Source organism: Hetaerina americana, unplaced genomic scaffold, assembly GCF_022747635.1.
Source record: "Hetaerina americana unplaced genomic scaffold, ioHetAmer1.1.p SCAF_4, whole genome shotgun sequence".
Lineage (NCBI taxonomy): Eukaryota > Metazoa > Arthropoda > Insecta > Odonata > Calopterygidae > Hetaerina > Hetaerina americana.
In genome coordinates, this window is record NW_027286985.1 from 96,490,184 (window position 1) to 96,509,692 (window position 19,509).

The 19,509-nt window shown below is 42.6% G+C and overlaps 1 protein-coding gene across 3 annotated transcripts in view; it reads right to left on the reverse strand.

Moving 5' to 3' along the window:
- cu (NADP/NADPH phosphatase nocturnin) overlaps positions 1-19,509 on the reverse strand; it is a 99,851-nt gene that overhangs the window by 21,928 nt on the left and 58,414 nt on the right. Inside the window, exon 1 of one of the 3 annotated variants that reach the window (XM_071590822.1) lies at positions 13,799-14,022. The exons of 1 other annotated variant lie outside the window; for it this stretch is intronic. In XM_071590822.1, the coding sequence (XP_071446923.1) occupies positions 13,799-13,992 (194 nt within the window). In that variant the 5' untranslated portion in view covers positions 13,993-14,022. Of the gene's footprint in view, positions 1-13,798; positions 14,023-19,509 lie in introns of those variants that run through there. One more of the 3 variants, XM_071590824.1, reaches the window with a different exon arrangement.

The window sequence follows — 19,509 nt, forward strand, 5'->3', positions numbered from 1 at the left end:
GATGCGTACCGGACACCGTGTAGCGCGTGTCGAGGATTGCGTCTCTCGTCTCAGGGGGAAGGGGGGCACCTTCCCGCATGGCGCCCCGGCGCCTCCGTACTCGGTGGCACAATTGATCTTGCCCATCATAATAGATATGTGGTCGTTGCCAGCATAATGCTTCAGAGGGCTCCCATTACTCGCGGAGGCCATGCGAGTTATACAGCAGACTAATTATGCGTGCATCTAGTGATAATCTTAGACTCCATATTTATTAAATGCATCCGGAAATATTCAAAGAAACGTAATATGCTTCGTGTAAAAAGAGAGAGGTTGGATAAGCAGGCATAAGTGTGTTTTTCCATAATTGTGAGATACCTTAAATTGTAGTAATTCATCATCAAGATGTAAGAGTCGTTTTTAATTGATAAATAATTAAAGATAAGTTACAAATCGGTAATTTGAAAATCATCAGTCGCATGGAAATGAATCAATCAATAGATCAAAGCGAAGGCGGAGACAAAATAAAACTATTTGAGTCGAACTCCGTCTCCAATATCAGCCAATAAATCGATGTCAACCCCTTCGGAATACAAAACGGCTGAGAGAAAGTGGCGTCATCTGAAACGGCCCACCTCCATCCGTCTATGACACCTCTTTCCTTTCCTTCCTCCCCCCCCCCATTGTCCCCCAGGGTCGTCGTCAGCCCCGCATTCGCGGGTTCCCGCTGAAAGCGGTATTCGCGGCGATGGGACGGGATGTTTTCGCGAGGAACTTTTTTCACAATGAGGAAAAACTCAACTTCCGCGAGAATCCGCGCCCGGTGGGTGCCGTCCGCGATTGACCTCCTGCATCGCCAGAATAGGAATCGGAAGTGGACAAGAGCGTGGAATCGCGCCTCCCTCCCCCCTCTCCTCCTGCCCCACCGCGACTTCCGTATTGTGCGTCGAGTCCGCCGCTCTAGTGCCAATGAACGTCGTTGCCGTGGGCGCCGGTCCCATGGACCGGTGGTCTATGCTGCCGTATTCCAAGAGGTCCTGGTTCATCCCATTGTGACGGGTACCATCTGCACTGATAACTTTTCCAAGGAAAAAGAACTACGAGAAACTGAATTTTGAACCGATTCCACACCCTCCGTATTCCCCCAACCTTGCGATTTTTACTTTTTTTCCCTCAACTCAAGATAAACCTCAACGGTATTCATTACACCTCAGGCGATGAGGTGAAGCAACTGTCAAGTAGTGGATTCGAGGAAAGGCGGAAGAGTTTTTCCGTGACGGAATGAAAAATCTTGTTACACGTTAGAAGAACTGTGTTAACCTTAACCGTGACAATCCTGAAAATAAATGTAAGATTTTGAAACTTAAGAATTGTACTTTAATGTACTTTAATGTACTTTTCACCCGATCTCGCCATTTGCTTTCGTTTGTGGTGAACAAGCTAGCGTGCATAACTTTTCAGCCTACCCTCGCGTTTTGATACTTTTAGGTACATAAAATTAGCGAGATGAAGGGTAGAAGAAATAGATTCAAGATGCCATTTTTCCCACGTACGCTACGGGATCAGAATAACGTTGTCCGAACGCGCTAAGCTGGAAAGGTATTTTGAATGTAAAGTAGTACGGTGTGTATTCATCCCCTGCCACATACCCTAGCGGAGGTTTTGAAGGTTACAATGTAATGCTATGTAAATTTGAAATTGTATTTTTGTTTGTGGCATGCAAGTATATATGCGATTCATCGACAGGTTTGCATCTGTCGGAATTTTGAAAGACCGATTTTGCTGAAAATATTTCCTATAGTCAAGAAGACTTTTGCGAATTGAGGTTGTATTGCCTTTTAGTTGATAATTATCGGAAATGATAAATTGAGCTTCTTACGGCCTTTTATAAGACTGACTATATTAAATAATATATGCTTAAGCACTTTACGACTTGAGGAAATACTATTTAATATAGTCAATCTGATAATTCTCGGGTATAAGAAATATTAATAGTGTAAAGGGTAACTATGAGTCATCACCTGATCTCATAGCAAATGACCAACGTATTTAAACAATCACAGCTGCCAATCCAAATGTTGGCTTGACAGGTGAGGACAGAACACGGCATGTGAAATTCACTCACGTCAGGGTAATTGGTCGAGCGAGTCCCTGATTCCCTGTGCCGGTGGTAGTTTTCTGGGAAGATCTGGTACCCAAAGATCACACAGCTTAGATAAAACCGATGGTGCGCAGCGGCGTCACAGAGAAATGAACCCGAACCCTCCGGTTAGTAGCCCGGTGCTCTACCCACCGGACTACCGCACCCCTTCAATATATCGTATATCTAAACTGATCAACAATTAATTCGAAAAGTATTCTATTATCTCTAACTGTGATCTAAGAATGGTGAATGTAACGGCAGTCTTTTGTCAATTTGCCGATACTGGGCGTATCACGAAGCATTTCCGTGCACCTCCAAGGGATGGCGCTCTGCCGGAATCGTACACTTCACAAAGTTGCCTATGAATTTCGTTAATGATAATGTTTAGACACCAAGATTTACCCACCGCCACCCTAGCAGTTTGTCCTGACAATTTTATGTTCCGGGCCGTCATGCGGAAGAGAATTTCGTGGAATCATTCAATGCTGGTCTTCTCACTGCCGCTGCAGGCGCAAAGGCGCACCACACACAACCCCGAAGGGGCCACAGATACCTTTGCTCAAGTACAGAAAGAGACCGACGATCCATTTCCTTCGCACGGGTCATCCTTTGGTGATTTAGGTGGGCGTTCTCGTTCGATGATATCCGAATGCGCATTTATCACAGATTGTTTTTTAAGAGGGATAAGACTGCCATTGCTGAAGTGCCATATCGCAAGAGCGGTGTTCCAAATACAAGTTCTGACCACGATCAGCGGTTTGGAAGTTATGTCGTAAGCATTCTCCCCACGTCTCCCTGTCCGGTCATGCCCTTCCCTCTCCTCCCGCTCTGAAGCTACCATTGATTTTACACTTTCATAGGAATAACATTCTGCTCCGTATATTTAATCACGAGGACTTTCCGAATTTCTAGTCTTCTTCAGATGTGATCTATAAAATTACCGTGCTATGAACTCTTTAAACATTTAATTCCGTGAATGAAATTCATTATCGCCATAGAACCTTAAATTTTCGGGGCGCGCACGACCGATTCCTATGGCGGAAAATGGATAACGGTCGATCGACGATCATGTCCACGATACCGCAGAAGAGATGTCGGAGAAGGAGGCTTGCCATGCTGCGTGCGAAACATTGCCGACCGGACGCGAGGGTGTCCCCTCTGGCGGGCGAGCGGATGGTCCTTGACCTCAATTCATACAACGGGGGGAGTTAGGCAGTTTTGTTCCCGAATGGTGAGAGTGCCCGACTTGCCGCACCGGTCCATGGGGAGGGTAGTTATGGAAGTGCGGGGTTTTAGAACGATTGGGAGTACAATTAATTCTCTCTTTACGCCTATTCTTCAGGATGTAATGGAATAAGACTATGCGATCAATATATATATATATATATATATATATATATATATATATATATATATATATATATATATATTTACACGTTAAGCAACCCAAAACTCTCTGGAGTTCACCCAGTGCTAAGCCCAGCGGCGTGTCAAATTCACACATCAGGCTAAATGGGGGGAGGTCAGTGCCTTTCCCTGTGCCGATTACGGTTCCCCAATATAGCACTTGGACAGCACAATAGGACACAAAACTATAAATATAAAACACGTAAGAGGACACTCACATTTCAGAAATTTTAAGCTTTCAGCCTTCTTCAGGTACGACTTAAGACGCAGGTGAGTCTTAGCTGAAGAAAGCATAACAGAAAGGCCGAAAGCTTAAGCTTTCTTAAATTAATTTCTTTTTCGTGTTTTCTATTTATATTTTCGTTTGATATTGTGCCGTCCAACTGTTAAATATATACGTATATAAGAAATAAGAAACTATGCATATATATATATATATATTTATATATTTACATATGTATATATTAATATATATATGTATATATTAATATATATATATATGTATATATTAATATATATGTATATATTAATATATATGTATATATTAATATATATGTATATATTAATATATATGTATATATGTATATATATATATTAATATACATGTATATATATATATATATATATATATATATATATGTATATATTCATACACACACATTAGAATCTTTCTGATGATGACGGCCATGCTGTCGAAACGTCAAAACTGCATATGTGAGTGTCCTTCCTTTGTGTTTCTATGTTTAAAAAATCTATATCCGTGTTTATTAATATATAAAGCCTTTTCGGGCACCACGAAGTTTTGAGATCCCTTTAAATCGGTTTCGCTAGATTATTCATTTAGGAGTAATATTACGAAGTGGGTAGGTGGGGAAGCTGCGTGTACATATATTCATGTGACGAAGTTGAATTTTCTGCATCAGGGCCACGAATTAAACATTGGAAATTGACTCCCTAATACTCTTTCGCTTAGTTTAAATAATAGTTGAGGATTCTGAGCGAAGTATCAATCTTGCTGGGTTACCTTTTATTACTTTCTTTTCGCACGCATATCATGGAGATTCCACTGAATTGTTTTCCCGATGGGGAAGATTGGCGGGTGGGGAGGACCACCACGTCGCTACGGAATCCTTAGCCCCGCCACCCAACCAACCCTTCCATGGGACCACTTTTAAGACCAGCAATGCTAATATTATCAACCCAATGGCGTCACTTCATAAAGGCACTACACCCGGCAGGCTAATGAGTATTTCATAAGTATACCATTAGTCAAACTTGACGTCCACCATCTGATACCATGAACGTTTTAATATATTCGTGTATTATTTCGAAATAGGAACTAGAATTTTCCTCAACGTGTCGTATGGAGAAGGATGTTTGAAATATTTGAGCATTGCTATTTTGAGACAATTTTCTATCGCTGACGGCTCATTTGGGCGCGAGTTGCAAACAGGCGGCCTTCCTCCGGGTCATCCGCCGGCCTCGCCTGCGGCGGCCAGCGGAAGCCGCGCGCGATTGGTGGCATGTGTGCCAGGGAAATCTGGCTCCGTTCACACCCAACACCACGGCTCCTTGGTCAATACTATTTTGCTTACTACATCACCTGGTTCTTTTCTCGCCAAAGTCTGGGCCCTTGCATGTCTTAAATTGATCACGTTCATATTTAGGCATTATTTCATAGCCATTAGGTTTCATTTATTTCACTATTTCCCTCCGCCGAATAAGCGAATAAATGGTCGTTTCCAAGATCGTTTGGAGGGCTATCAGACTCGTCCTCTAGTACGCGCGATCAGAAAAGGTGCGTCAGACAGCTGACTGTGGTTGGCCGCAACAGCACCAACGGGTTAAGAGCAAGACAAAATTAATGTTGGGACTGACCCATTCAAGCGTCTTTCTGGAAATGAAATGCTTATAGAACTTTTATGGAGAGACAGGAATGCAAGTATTGCAAGCATAAGCTTGCAATGACCGATAGCTTATGCCGATTTTCATGGCAAGAAGAAGACGGTGGGACTGCTAACATCATTTAACACAAGATACGAGATTAGATGACGAGTACACTTTCTTTAAATTTTGTCTGAATGCCGCCGGAAATGTTTGACGGTCAGCTGAATGTTGTCGTGTCGTTTAAAATCGAATTTCCCCTTACTCGCGGAGATAACTCGCCTGACGAACGTCTATGCGTGTCACGCTGAGGTCTGTTAAAATATATAATCTTCTCTTCATGTTTACTATTCTTAAATGGCCTGTACACAAAGAGTGCAATAAATCCACTCCCGTAGATAGCGGTGATCGCATGGCAGGCTCGTCTTTAAGAGTTTCAAAATATTTTATTTGACGATACGTATTCTAATACCACTTAAATAAAAAAACAGACTATAATTCGAGTTGGGGTGCTCTTCAAGTAAAAATGCATACTTGAACTGATCGGGAATCTTGGTGAGAAGTGCATCGTCAGACCTACTTACCTACTTTTATAGGAAGAGATGCCCATATGACAACATTAATGAGTATGCTGGACATCTTGGAGGGTGGGGGAGATTGCGCCAAGGGGACCCCAACTGCAACTGCAGTTGGTGTCCCCTTTGTCTGCAATTGCAGTTTCGTCTGCATATAAGAATAAGTGGGTTTGTTCCGAGGAGGGAAGATAGTTAACATAAATATTAAAAAGGAGAGGACTGAGTATGGCTCCCTGAGGTACACCCTAGAGGATGGGAAGTTAGGAAAGGTGCAGCAGGTATTGTTTACGATGAAGGAGGAGCGATGAGCAAGGAAGGAAGATATTATTTTTTAAAAGTATCTGGGGACATTGCAAGAGAGGAGACCTCAGAGCAAGTGCTTATGCTATACTTAATCGAAGGCTTGACTGATATCTAGGAACACAGAACAGGTGGTTCGTTTTGTGTTGCATCTAGCGACTACGAATTCGGTAAGCCTATTTATTTGGTAGACAGAGGAATCACCACGTCCCGATCACCCACCATGTCTCCTCGAACAATGAATAAATGAAACGAGTGCCTTCCTCGACCATTATCCTTGAAGGCGGCATGTTTTAACACTACAGCTGCTTTCTTTCCATTAGATTGGCAAGATTTAGAATGTACGAGGGGAGTCAAGTGAAAGCCTTTAAACTGCGATACAATTTCGAAACATCGTGCGAATGCTAATTTTCGCTTCCCTCAGCCATGGTTTGATGAGTGGCCCACAGCTGGCAGCATAATACCAGAACGCAACAATACGGCGTAATGAGAGTGTAAACATGGCCGCTCCAATTTCAACATACACGGAAACGAAACAGCGATCTCTCATTCGTTTATTCAGTAGTAAAACGTATCTAAATCAATCAACAAATGAAAGAGTTCAGAATGGTGATTCACCTATTTCTCTTTAGCAATGACGCCTGCACTAGAAGTTCTTAAACAGTGTCATTTCCGTATCAGGCTCCCCTCGACCAGCTCAAGCACACACCGTGTTGTGACGGCAGAAGTTTTTAGATTTAGCATTTAAAGCTGTGGTTTTTTCTAGAGGTATCCCTGAACTTTAGAAGCGCTGAAACACTTCTATTATACGCCAAGAGGACTAATTATTGATATTTTATGAGTGGGAACTTTTAGTATTCAAGAAATTGCGAGAAACAAAATATTCGAGTTTTAAGGTGTTCACTTTGCTCACTCTCGTAGGTACAGCCTAAGTACAATTATTGAGGATGCACTGCAATTGAAAACAACCCAACTATGTAAACTTAAAGCGATACATACTCTATGAAAACAATCAAATAGCAGAGGCCGCCTAAAATATTTGTTGCGGTTGATTTCCACGCACTGGCCGTGTAATCGCCGTCTAATCTCGGCCGAACGATTCTTTCACCGGGGAACGACGTTCAATCGAGTCCCCCGGGGGCACGCACCCCTCCACCGCTAATGGGCGACAAAGTTTCGTTCCCAAAGGGGGGTGGGAAGTGCAGTTGCGCAAGGGGATACGGTGCGAAGTTGGGGACGACTGCCAGGAGCCCCCGGCTTCTGGAGTGAATTTAGTTCAAGAGCAGGCGGAGAGAGAGAAGAAGCGGCGCAGTTTGGGAGGCGGCGGGGCAAGGATGCTCGCGGGCCGAGAGGGACGAGTGGGTGGGGGTGGGGCGGGAAAGCGGCTTCCCCTCCGCTCGCACACGTATCTGTGATTTGACAATGAGTGGAAAAGGGTGCAAATATTTCACGCCCCCAGTTGTTCCCCTGAGACAAAGAAAGTGTAATAAGGATAATAGCCGTTTCCATTCGATATACTACGTCATAGAAATTCCATCGATACAATTTCCTGTATCGAATGATGCAAAAATAATTGGCGCAGTTATTGTACGCGCCAAGCATTAGTGAATGAACGACAAATAACGTACGGAATGGGATTATTAGCTGCCACAATGTGTTGCAATGTGTTTCAAGAAAACTTCAGTAGCCAGTGGTAACAAATTGATGAAAATTAACGTCATCAGTGAATATCATTTATTTAACACTGAGAAGTCACCCAGCATTATTAAATGGTTGAAAGGTAAAAAATTAAAATCCTTAGATTGAATATCATGCCATAGTTTGCAAATTAATCCATTTGACAAAGACGGTTCAAAATTGGCGAAAGACTCGATAAATACGTCCTACTAAGACGCCGATTTCCGCCGAAATTTTTATTTTCTTTTTTTGGTAGCAATTCCTTCGGGGTTCGATATTTTCTCGAGAAAACCATAGCGAAAGTAGCGATATCATTCAAAGTCAACAGCGAAATCTGGTAAAATTATCCTTAGTTCATTACGGCGACACGATAAAACAATGTATTTCCGGAGGTTAGCTATGCAGCCACCCAACAATCATGTTAACTTTCTGTTGCAACAAACTATGTCGTATTATTTAGCCTCCATTAGGAGGCCCACTCTATTCAATTTTTCATTAGGCGGTATAAGAATGGCCTACTGATTAATTTCTGTATGCATTGTAAATACTAAATGAATGGACTACTTGTGTCTACTTCTGAACATAAGTTCTATCTTGAATCCAAGTTCTCATCTCTCGACGTGGTTTCGCAGCCTTCCTTCGCAGGCTTCAGGAGTCTTCCCTCCGTGGACGGAACCGCTGGCCCACAATCGGCAGCGCCCCAGTCCGGCATGCCGTGCGCGACAGAGATTCGACGCGACCTCGGACAGGAGCGAAACGACCGTTTCTCCCGTGTCACAAATCCAGAGCGAGCACTGATGAAACAGTATCTATCAGCAGCTCTTACAACATAAGGTCAGTAGCATTTCCCGTCAAAGCATAACGGCGTTCGTGGATTTCCACAGTAGCACTTTCCACAGTGTTCTTCCTGGCGAAACACCCAGCAACTGCTTGGTGCTCTTCTCGACGGAAAGCCTCTGCCTCCGATGAAGGTCTCGCAGGGGATCTCAATGCAAGAAATTGTTGTCTCCCAGTTGAGTAACGTCTCCGTTGAAATCCGTCTTTCGGTGTTTCTCGAGTCAAGTGCGCAGGAAAGCTTCCAGTTTTTTTTTCGCCGTGAAGGACGATTACCTCGCGCTAGGGAGGAAATGTCCCCCGTTGGTTCAGGGTGAACCTGCGAGCTGTGGCCTGCCCCCGTTGCACACATGTGGTGCCGTGCGCTGGGGATGAGGACGGCTAGCGCGAGAGCGTGGATTTCGTTACCACGCAGGCGGCCGTCAATGGAGGGCTCTTTCCATTTCAACCCACGGCGCTGTAAATAATTCTATCGATTGCTATTCCTACTCAAGTTTTATGAAACGCTCTCAATAAAAAATATTCCAAATCAAATTCATTCGTTAACAACATTTTTAGTGCTTCGAGATCGATTTTTGTTGCGCGTTAAAAAGAAAAATATTTACTTACGCGTCGGACCATGCTATGTCCTCAAGTATGTAGCAATATACTACCATGTGCAGTCAGAAAATGAGACATAAATAATAAACATAATAGTAACCAATTGGAACAAATTCACTGTCGCCTCCTGGTATAATATTATTTTTACAGGTAAGCTAACGGTTGAGGTAGGTTTTGGATGGACACAACTACTAAATATTTATCCTGCCTCTCCTAGCAAAACACAACACAACATTCCACTCTACAACATGCCCCTCTTCATCTCCGTATACTTCCTTCATCCAGTCCATCATCCCTATCCTATTCCTGCCCTTTCCTAGTTTGCCTACTCTCCCCTCTATTACAGTCTTCAACATCCCACTGACGACCAATATGCTTTGCATTCATTTTCCTGTCTCCTTATAATTTCTCCCAAAAATACCCTCGCCTTCCCCACCATACTCAGCACTTCCTCGGGTCATTTCCTTTCTGTCCATTTCACTTTCTCCAAAGCATCCAATCTACGTCTATCGTCCTGCTTCATTGGCCATGTTTCCATGCCGTACCTAACTATACTTCATATAAACTTTATAAAGAATCTTTTTTTAACATCTGATATGATATATCATAATAATTAAATACTATAATAAATATATTTTAATAATTTTTATAGTATATCAAATTTTCCTAGATCCAAATCTGAATTTGTATAATGTTTTATACTGCCTTTTGCACTTGCTCAAAATTGTCGAATTTATCGAAATAGGTGAGGCTCTAAATATGAAAATTCTACTTTGGTCATCCAGTGCAAATTACAATCACCATAAAGATGAAGTACTAAAATATGCGTGAATATGCATTTTACTCTACATGGCAAGTATTTAGTCATCATAATTCGGCATATAACAGTTACAATTTAATGCTTTTAAAAAATTCCTCGTAGATCTCGACAAGTTAAACCACATGTGTACATTACACTTATCCCAAAGATCATTAAGAAAAATAATAAATCGAGCGGGGGCGGGACAAGAGAAGGTAGGGAAGGAACGAATGTTAGTGGGAGCTGATCAAGTCAATTCGATTTGCGGATGGCCAAGAATTGGTCAGCCAGCACTGATTCTGTAATGTGTCAATTAGCGCATTTCAGTATCAGTACGATAGGTTAGGCATGAAAAGTAATCATAGAAAATGGAAGGTAAAGAGATTCTCAAGGAATAGAAACGCTACAAGAAAGGTTGGGGCAATTGAACTGGAACAGGTAGAATAGTTCACCTTTCTAAAGAGTATTTAATAAAGGTGCGAATTAGTACGAACATACACGGTGAAGAAGATTTTAGGAAAGGAAGGGTATGGCAAGAACCATAATTAAATATTCAAAGAAAATAATAGAGAATACTTTATTATTAAGTTTAGCATTGCGGTGAGGAAACTTGGTCGTAGAGGCGAGCGAATAAGTGCAAATGGGAGGCCTTTGAAATTGGGCGAGGAGAAGAATGGAGAAAATAAAATGAATGAAAAGAAAAAATTTGAACTTCTAGGCATGGTGATGGCTCTTGGGAGAAATTCGACTGCAGGTATGATGGGTGCGGGGCATTTTGAGGAGTTTATTGGAATGGTTTATGTCATGAAGGCTTGAGATTATTCATTTATTTCATTTAAATAATACCCTGCAAGTCACCGCTAGGGTGTGTGGCAGGGGGTGAATACAATTTTGACCCGAATATCTTTGCCCTTATCGCGTTCGGACGATGCTGATCTGATTCTGATTCCTAATCGTTCATGGGAAAAACAGCCTCTTAAATCTATTTACTCTACAATTTATCTCTCTAATGTGATTTACGTGATCTTTCCTATCGTAGTACAAATACAGTTTCAACATCATCGCCAAAGAGACATCCTTCGAACTTAGGAAGGAGATTTAATCTGTAATTTGACCTTCGCTCCGTGAGTGATTACCAGTCTAGCTCATCTTATATTTTGGATACGCAACTAAGTTTATCAAAACTACGCTTTACAAATCTAGCTCTTCTACTACGCTGCACGCGATCCAACTCGGCAATTCAGTCCAAATTCGTGAGGTACCCATGTACTGACAGCATATTCTAAATGAGAACTAACGAGCGAAAGATAACATTGCTTTTTAAACCTATCATCACAATTCCCTAATAATATTCCAAAATATCCAAATTTTTTGTCAGCTTGCGCACATATTCCTTGTATACGTATGATTTACCCACGAGAGGTTGTTCGGGGAACGCCGTTAAGTATTCAAATTGAGTATGCACGCTCTATTTCGGTGTTCCTGATGCAGTAGGCGTTCGAGAGGGATTTTATTGTATAGAGTAAGTAAGAATTGTGCGGAGTATTTCATGAAAGGGAATACTTAGACAAATAACCGAATCCGAAAAGTGTAATATTTTTAAAAGTTTTACGTGATGTATCAAAATATCCTTCACTCAGTTCCCTTCCGGGGTCGACTCCCAGTTTTAGGTAGTTTATGTCAGTACAGTAGTTTTTATGTCAGTCTTCCAGTCTGTTTTGTCCTTGTAAACTTGTTCTTCTTCCTCCGCCGCTCAAGCACTTGTTCCCCACACGCCCTTCAATCCCCGAGACTTGTAAATGCTCCTCGTCTAAGGTTCACTTCAACCGCATTTACGACTTTCACGATGTGCTCCTCCTCCCTCCCCATCCCTAACCACATTCACTCCTCTCCTATCTACGTCTCTACACTGTTTTGATTTTCATCCATCGCTCCTCCGCACGGCCAAACTGGCGCATCGTACTTAGTTTGCCATCAAAGCAGACAAATTTTTAAGGCCTTCATATTCTCTCCCCGTTTCCTGGAACTCGGCGGGTAATTTAGCATATACTTGGAAATGAGTGTCGTGTTGGAAAGGTGAGATCGTATTGGCTTCGAGGAGGGAATATTCGATTCTTTTCCTTGGGCAGCCACAGTCGACGGAGGTGAGATCCGTCCGACGCCCGGCGAGGGAGAAGGGTCGCTCGCTTTCTTGGCACGGGTGGAGGGGAGCATCGGGGGGTAGTGACACGGAAAGGGTTCGTTGGGAGTGAAGACAGCGCCGCTCTCAAGAATAGAAGGGAGGAAAGGATGACTGGTCGCTCACAAGTGGAATATGCGCCTCATCTAAAAGTTTGGCTGGAGGACGGATCCTTGACAATACAAGCAATTGCAACCAGCATTCGGAATTGGAGCGTGGTATCTCGCCGACACTCGCCCATCTCCTAAAAAATGCACTTTGGCGCGCATTAATCAATTCCTTGGTGAGAGATGACACGCGCGATGACATAAGAGAGTGATTAATTCACGAATCGGCGCACCGGGTAGGAACATTGTATCGGGAGGACATTTTTCTGGATATTTCCTAGCTTTGCAATCACTTATTTACTGATACTTCAATTGAGCGGGAATTACACTTAATTTTAGTGGGGATGCAAACAGCATTTGGAAGTCTTGGTGTCCAACATACCTAATTCGTCACAAAAACGCGGACATTAAGGTTAAAAAGTTCTTGTGTCATAGTATTATTTTGTATTTTTAGTACCTTGCGAGCCACCTCTAGGGCGTGTGGCAGGGGGCGAATACACACTAGACTAATTTTGACCCGATAATTATTATCCCTACCGCGGTCGGTGTCAAAAAATGATTCCCGAGAAATTGTTTAACTAATGATCCACGAGTTTATGACAACAGCACCGCGATACCAACATTTAAAGCCAAGACGGAGATCCGTGGGGTCCTTCGTGGGGCGTGCACCGAGTGTTCACTCTCGCGGCGAGGGAGGGGAGGCTGAGCGGTCGGGGGAAACCATCGAGCAGAAATTCGAGGAAGCTGTGCGACAGAGGGCGAATATTTGCTCGGAATCAAATTATCAGGATATGGTGCGCAATTAAAACTGCGTAGTCGAAAATGACAATGCTGAATTATCACTGAATTTCAATGTGATGCTACGTTGACGGAATGCTTGTTGAACTCGTTTGCTTCGTGCACTCGAATCTATACGGCTATAGATACAATATTGTTTATGCAAAAACAAAATGTTTATTGCTGATATGAGTAATATGTCATTCAAGGTATGCTTATATTTAACCGGGAAGTCCAATAATAATAAGATAAATAAATATCAGAAAATATTAGCGAACATTGCCATTGGGACGTAGTGTACGTACGTATTTATAGGGTTCATTAATTGAAGTATTTAGTATAGATAGTGGACAGAAGTGGTATTATTTTAAAAATCCGAATGACTTGAATCCTCTATGAACCTCGAGGGATCGGCAAAGTCACGCTTCCAGCAGATAAGGCAGAACAAAAGAAGGCGCATTTAGCGACCTCCCGTTTTCGTTCGGGTCAAGGCAGATAATGGACATAGCGACCGGCATTCGCGGGGCGCAGCGGTACCTTCCTCCCGCCTTGCGGCGTCCTCCATCCGGACTCCGGTTCTTGGTGCTCTCCCGGAAGAGGGCTGAGGGCTGCACTGAGCCCAGGGGTTGGCAGCGGCGGGCACTCGCGACGAGGTGCGACAGAGACAGTGGTGCGCGCCCGTGCATCGGCGGGGAGAATAGAGCAGCAGTAGACCAACCGACACACCGCATCCGTCTCCTCTCATTCCTTCGAATGACGATCCCCCATCCCCCCACCCTCTCTCTCTCTCCCGTCGCTTTCGGAGCGGACGGGGGGGGGGGGGTGGAAGGAGGCGAGGGCGCTTGGCACACTCGCCATTCTTTTGAGGGAAAGAAGTTGGGCGCAGTGCCATTTCCTTCCTTCCTTCCCACGAGTTACCTCAGAGATTCCCCCCACTCCTCCTCGAGAACTACAAATGACCGCGTAAAGGTCACGTGCAGCATTTTGGCGGGCTCTGGATTAACACGGTGGCCCTCTTAGCGGAAGGCAATGAACGAGGCGCCCGTCCCCTCTCCATTCCCGGATGATTCGGTCATTCATTCGGGAAAATCCCCGCCAAGGGATTCACCGAGGTGTTGGCCAGATGTTCCCGGAAGCGTGAATGGGCGCACGATCAACTTCCTCTTCCGACTGCTCGCGGGGACGCGCGTGGTCTTCAAGACTGCGTCCCGAAGGCGGCGTTTCCCCTCGAGACGTGCCTCCAATTCCAAGAAATGCGCTGGACTGGACGCACTCGGCAAATATCCGCACTCTACGGCCCTGTCGAAACCCATCGTGAAGCATTATCGGCAACATTGCTTGCCTCGTAAACTGATATTTTGCTTTCACTTCTTGGCTAGTGGATCGTGCCGGCGCAGAGGAGCGTTAAAAGGCACAACTCGGCCGAGTCGAGCACGGAGGAGTCAGCTCATAGTATTTATTAGTCGGCGTCCGCCAAGCGAGGGAAACCTGACCGACCAATCGACCGCATTGTTGACCGCCTCGGTCGTCCACGTGGAACGCAAAATGTCAAGAGAGAGAGAGACCCCAGACGAAAACAAATTATTGGAGCCAGTTCTCGACGATTGTTATTGAGGCGACTTCAGTCAGTGGGTGTCCCCTAAGGTCGTCGCGGGTAGAGCACCGCCCAGAGCGAGCAATTTGTGCACGTTGCCGACTTGGCATTCCGTTGCCTGATGACAGGACGGTGCAGGGTTTTTGGACATAACAACGGACTAACGGGACATTTATTTGTCACGAAGGTAATCGCAGGTATATGGCAGGTTATATTTCTCCTGTGACGGGGGAAGTTTGAAGCGGAGGATAATTTTACCTTTAAAAGAAATATATTTCTTCCAGCCCAAAGCACTTCAAGAGTGTAAAATAGTTCCTTTTTTGTGAGATGACTTCGAAGAATAGTTTACTTATGCCATCTCGTTACCTATTCATTCGATAAGTGCCTTTAGATGCAATCAGTTATTGTTATTCGATATTCTGAAATCGAGAATCCCATTTGACGAGAAGAGTTTTATAGCTGTATCTCTTAATTGTATTTTTTAAAGTAAAATCAAGAGCTCATGATGTACCAGCGAATCCAATTATAACTGAATCGGTTTATGTTACCTTCGATAAATTCATCGCGAAATCGTCATCTGAACGGATTTCACATTCTTTTGAGTTTGTTTTGACCAATATCAATGACATTAGTCACAGTAGTGGATGCCTGCTTCTATTGGAGAGAGTAAATATAGAGAACCACCTTTTGTGAGCGATTAGACAGGAGGTTGGGTCAAGTCCAACGTTATCCCTCGCGTTCGAAAGAAAATATAGTATGCCTCCGTCAACGCACTCCGAGGCCAGAAAATACAGAATCGCACCGCTGCGTGGTTTGCGAGATAAGGAAAGATATCAGGAAGTGCAGGTTAGGATGTTAAATATAAGCCTTTAACATTTTATGCAGGAAAAAAATGTCTCCCAGCCGGAATGATTCTCTGTTTCCATAACTTCAATTGGGCTTGTTTTCGCGTTTTCATCGCGTACGTTTTCTTTCTCATCATCCCTGCGTAATTTCCTTATCCCACATAGCATTTTCATCTTCATTCAAAAGAAACGTTCGCAAGCCATGCGAATTTGCCGGGTTTTCGCTCGCACATACGTATCACTCTGTTCAGTTCATTCATTACATGTGTCTCCATTCGGACGAAGATAAAGCCCATTCTTGAGGTGAAATACGGGCAGCAAAAGACAAAGGTTTTCAGACCTCCTGCTCTTAGTCCCTCTACGGCGCTCAGCCAGATCGTCCGAAGATGTTCTTTCTTTCGAAGATATATATATATATATATATATATATATATATATATATATATATATATATATATATAATATCCCCCCATTTATGTATAGATACATATATACATATATGTTTAAATCAAAGATTATATATGGATATATACATTCATATAATCTTTGATTTAAACATTTTTACACAGAGAAAGGAGACTCACACTTCAGATTCTGATGATGACGGCCGTGCCGTCAAAACGTCAACTAGATATGGGAGTGTCCTTTCTCTGTGTTTCTGAGCATAACTGTTTGTGTTTAAAGTTTTCATAATTTGTGTCGTTGGTGAAGAGCGTTCCTTTTCGAATATATATACAAATCTTACAGATGTTACAAATAATTCAAACGAAGGGGCGAGATGGCGCCAGCCAACAAAAATATAGAAAAACACATACAAAATGACACTGACGCGTATTCCACGGGTGAGTGTCCTTTTGTACGTGTTTTTGTATATTTTTGTTGGCTAGCGCCATCTCCCTCCTTCATTTGAAATTATATATATCTTCGAAAGAGACAACATCTTCGGACGATATATATATAAATATATATATATATATATATATATATTTATATATATATATATATATTATATTTTATAATATATATAAATATATATATATATATATATATATATATATATATATATATATATATATATATTTATATTTACCTAAAATGATTATACATATATATATATATATATATATATGTATATATATATATATATATATAGATATATATATAGTATATGTATAATCATTTTAGGTTTTTTGTTTGTTGTTGTCCATTGACGTGATCAGAGGATCTGACAGCGCCCAAAGAGCCGTAGACACAAGTACTCCATCGTCTTCTCCCAACTCATCTTTCTTGTATGCTTTCCTCTATACGACTTAATCGATTTGTTACACGACTCTTGGGGTTTCTCAGGAATCCGGCCAATGGGCAACATCATTTGTGGGATGATTTGATGATGATGTTTTGTGGGATTTTGGGGGGATTTCATTTTTGCTTCTATGGCGGAATTTTTTGCGGCCTCGACATTGCAATTTCGCGCAGACCCATTGCAGTCGTATGGAAAAGCTCTTCGGTATTGGTAATATTCCGTAACGTGAGCCCTAACGAGCCGAGCCGAAGTGAGGCGCCCGCCTACACCGAACCGAGGCGCCACGCAGCTTCGCCAGCTTACAAAAACTGCTATACAAAAAAACTGCTATGAAAAAAATCTTGTGATTGTCAAGGTTCTAGTCGTACGCAGTAGCTTATTTTTTATGAAAGCTAAAGGTTGGGGCTTTAACATGCAGCTATTAATATTAATTAACCATAATGAACAACCAAACATTTTAAAATTATGAACTTTTTGTACAGGTTAAAATGATTTTATCTGCCGAATTCTTATGCAAATAATAATCAACTGTTTCTTTATTCGTCAATTTTTTTACATATTATAATAACGTCAGTTATTGCAATCACCATGAGGAAGAGACTTCACTTCGCACAATTGCAATTGATAAATTACCGCGGATTTGGCAGTCTTTTTATTCCGGCGAACATATACGGAGCACTACAGTTATTACACCTCGCACGTCGTTCGTTCACTATCGAAATGATGTAGACGAGCAGGTGTTAGTGAAGGTACACCTTCCGTGCAGAAAAATACGCTAGGGACCTCTACTAATGCGACTGTGCAGTCAAAATTGGGAAAATTGAACATTTTTCGGGTGGATGGGGGGTTGGCCACTTAATGTGTCTAAAAAACAGAAGGGAGTCACAGAGTTTATTTGTACACAGCATATATATATATATATATATATATATATATATATATATATATATATATATACACACATATATATATATATTTTTTTTTTTTTAAGGTTATCTACCGGTTAAGGTAGGTTTTTCGATGGACACAACTACCAAACAAATATTTTGTGACTACTAACAAAACACAACCCTAAATTCTACTCTACACCAGGTCCCTCTTCATCTCTGAGTACTTTCTTCCTCCCTTCATCCCGTCAAACATCCCTATCCTGTTCCTTCCCTTTCCTCTTTTGCCCAACATTCTACCCTCTATCACAGTCTTCAACATCCCACTGCCGGTCAACACCCCCTTCATCCACTTTTCCTGCCTCCATAGGATTGCTCCCAACAAACCCCTCTCTTCGCCCACCATACCAAGTACTTCCTCATTTGTTTTCTTCTCTGTCCATTTCACCTTCTCCATTCTTCTCCACACCCACATTTCAAAAGCCTCCAGTCTACGTCTATCCTCCTGCTTCAATGACCACGTTTCCGCGCCGTACATAGCTACGCTCCATATCAAAGTTTTTACGAGTCTTTTCTTAACATCCTTACTCAGTCCCCGTCATCAACTCCCTCCTCCTCGTGAAAGCCTCTTTGCCTAGCGCAATTCTTCTCCTTACGTCCCTACTACTTTGACCGTGTTGGTCCAAAACACTACCGAGATACGTAAACTGTTCTACCTGCTCTAGTTTTTGCCCTCCTATTTTAATGTTAAGCTTGCCCTTTTTCTTTCTAGAAAATCGCATAACCTTTGTTTTATTAATGTTGATTCTCATCCCATACCTGTCGCACTGAATTTCCAATTCACTCAGCAATGTTTGCAGCCCCTTGGCTGACTGACAAACCAAAGCTTGGTCATCAGCAAACCTAACTGATTTTACGAATTCCCCGCCCACTTTCATTCCTACCTCTAGTTCTTCCCATGCCTCTTTGATCATTTCCTCTGCATACAGGTTGAACAGCAACGGTGATAATGGGCAACCCTGCCTTACACCCCTTCCTAACACTGCCCATCCTGACTCCCCGTTTCCCACCCGCACCTGAGCAGTCTGAGACATGTACAGGTTGCGGATTAGCCTCCTTTCCCTCCAATCTATTCCTATTTTCTGCAATATACTCATTAGTTTTTCCCAATTCACTCTATCAAACGCTTTTTCGAAATCTACGAAACAGGCAAATACCTCCTGGTTGTGTTCTATATTCCTCTCGATTAATAACCTCATTACTGCAATGGCATCACGCGTACCTCTCCCCTTCCTAAACCCAAACTGATCATCCCCTAAGTAATCATTTGCCCTACTCTCTATCCGTTTGTTTATGATCCTGAGAACAACTTTAGCTGCGTGGGATATCAAACTAATTGTCCTATAGTCCTCACATGACGTGGCCTTTACCTTTTTCGGAATCGGAACTAAAACTGCTCTCACAAAGTCTTCCGGCCAGATTCCCTCCTCATAAATGCTACGGATCAGCCCATATAGCCTCTTCCTCCCACATTTTCCTAAGCATTTTAAAAGTTCCACGGGAATGTTATCTACCCCCACGGCCTTATTTAGTTTCATCTCCCTTAATGCCCTTTTTAT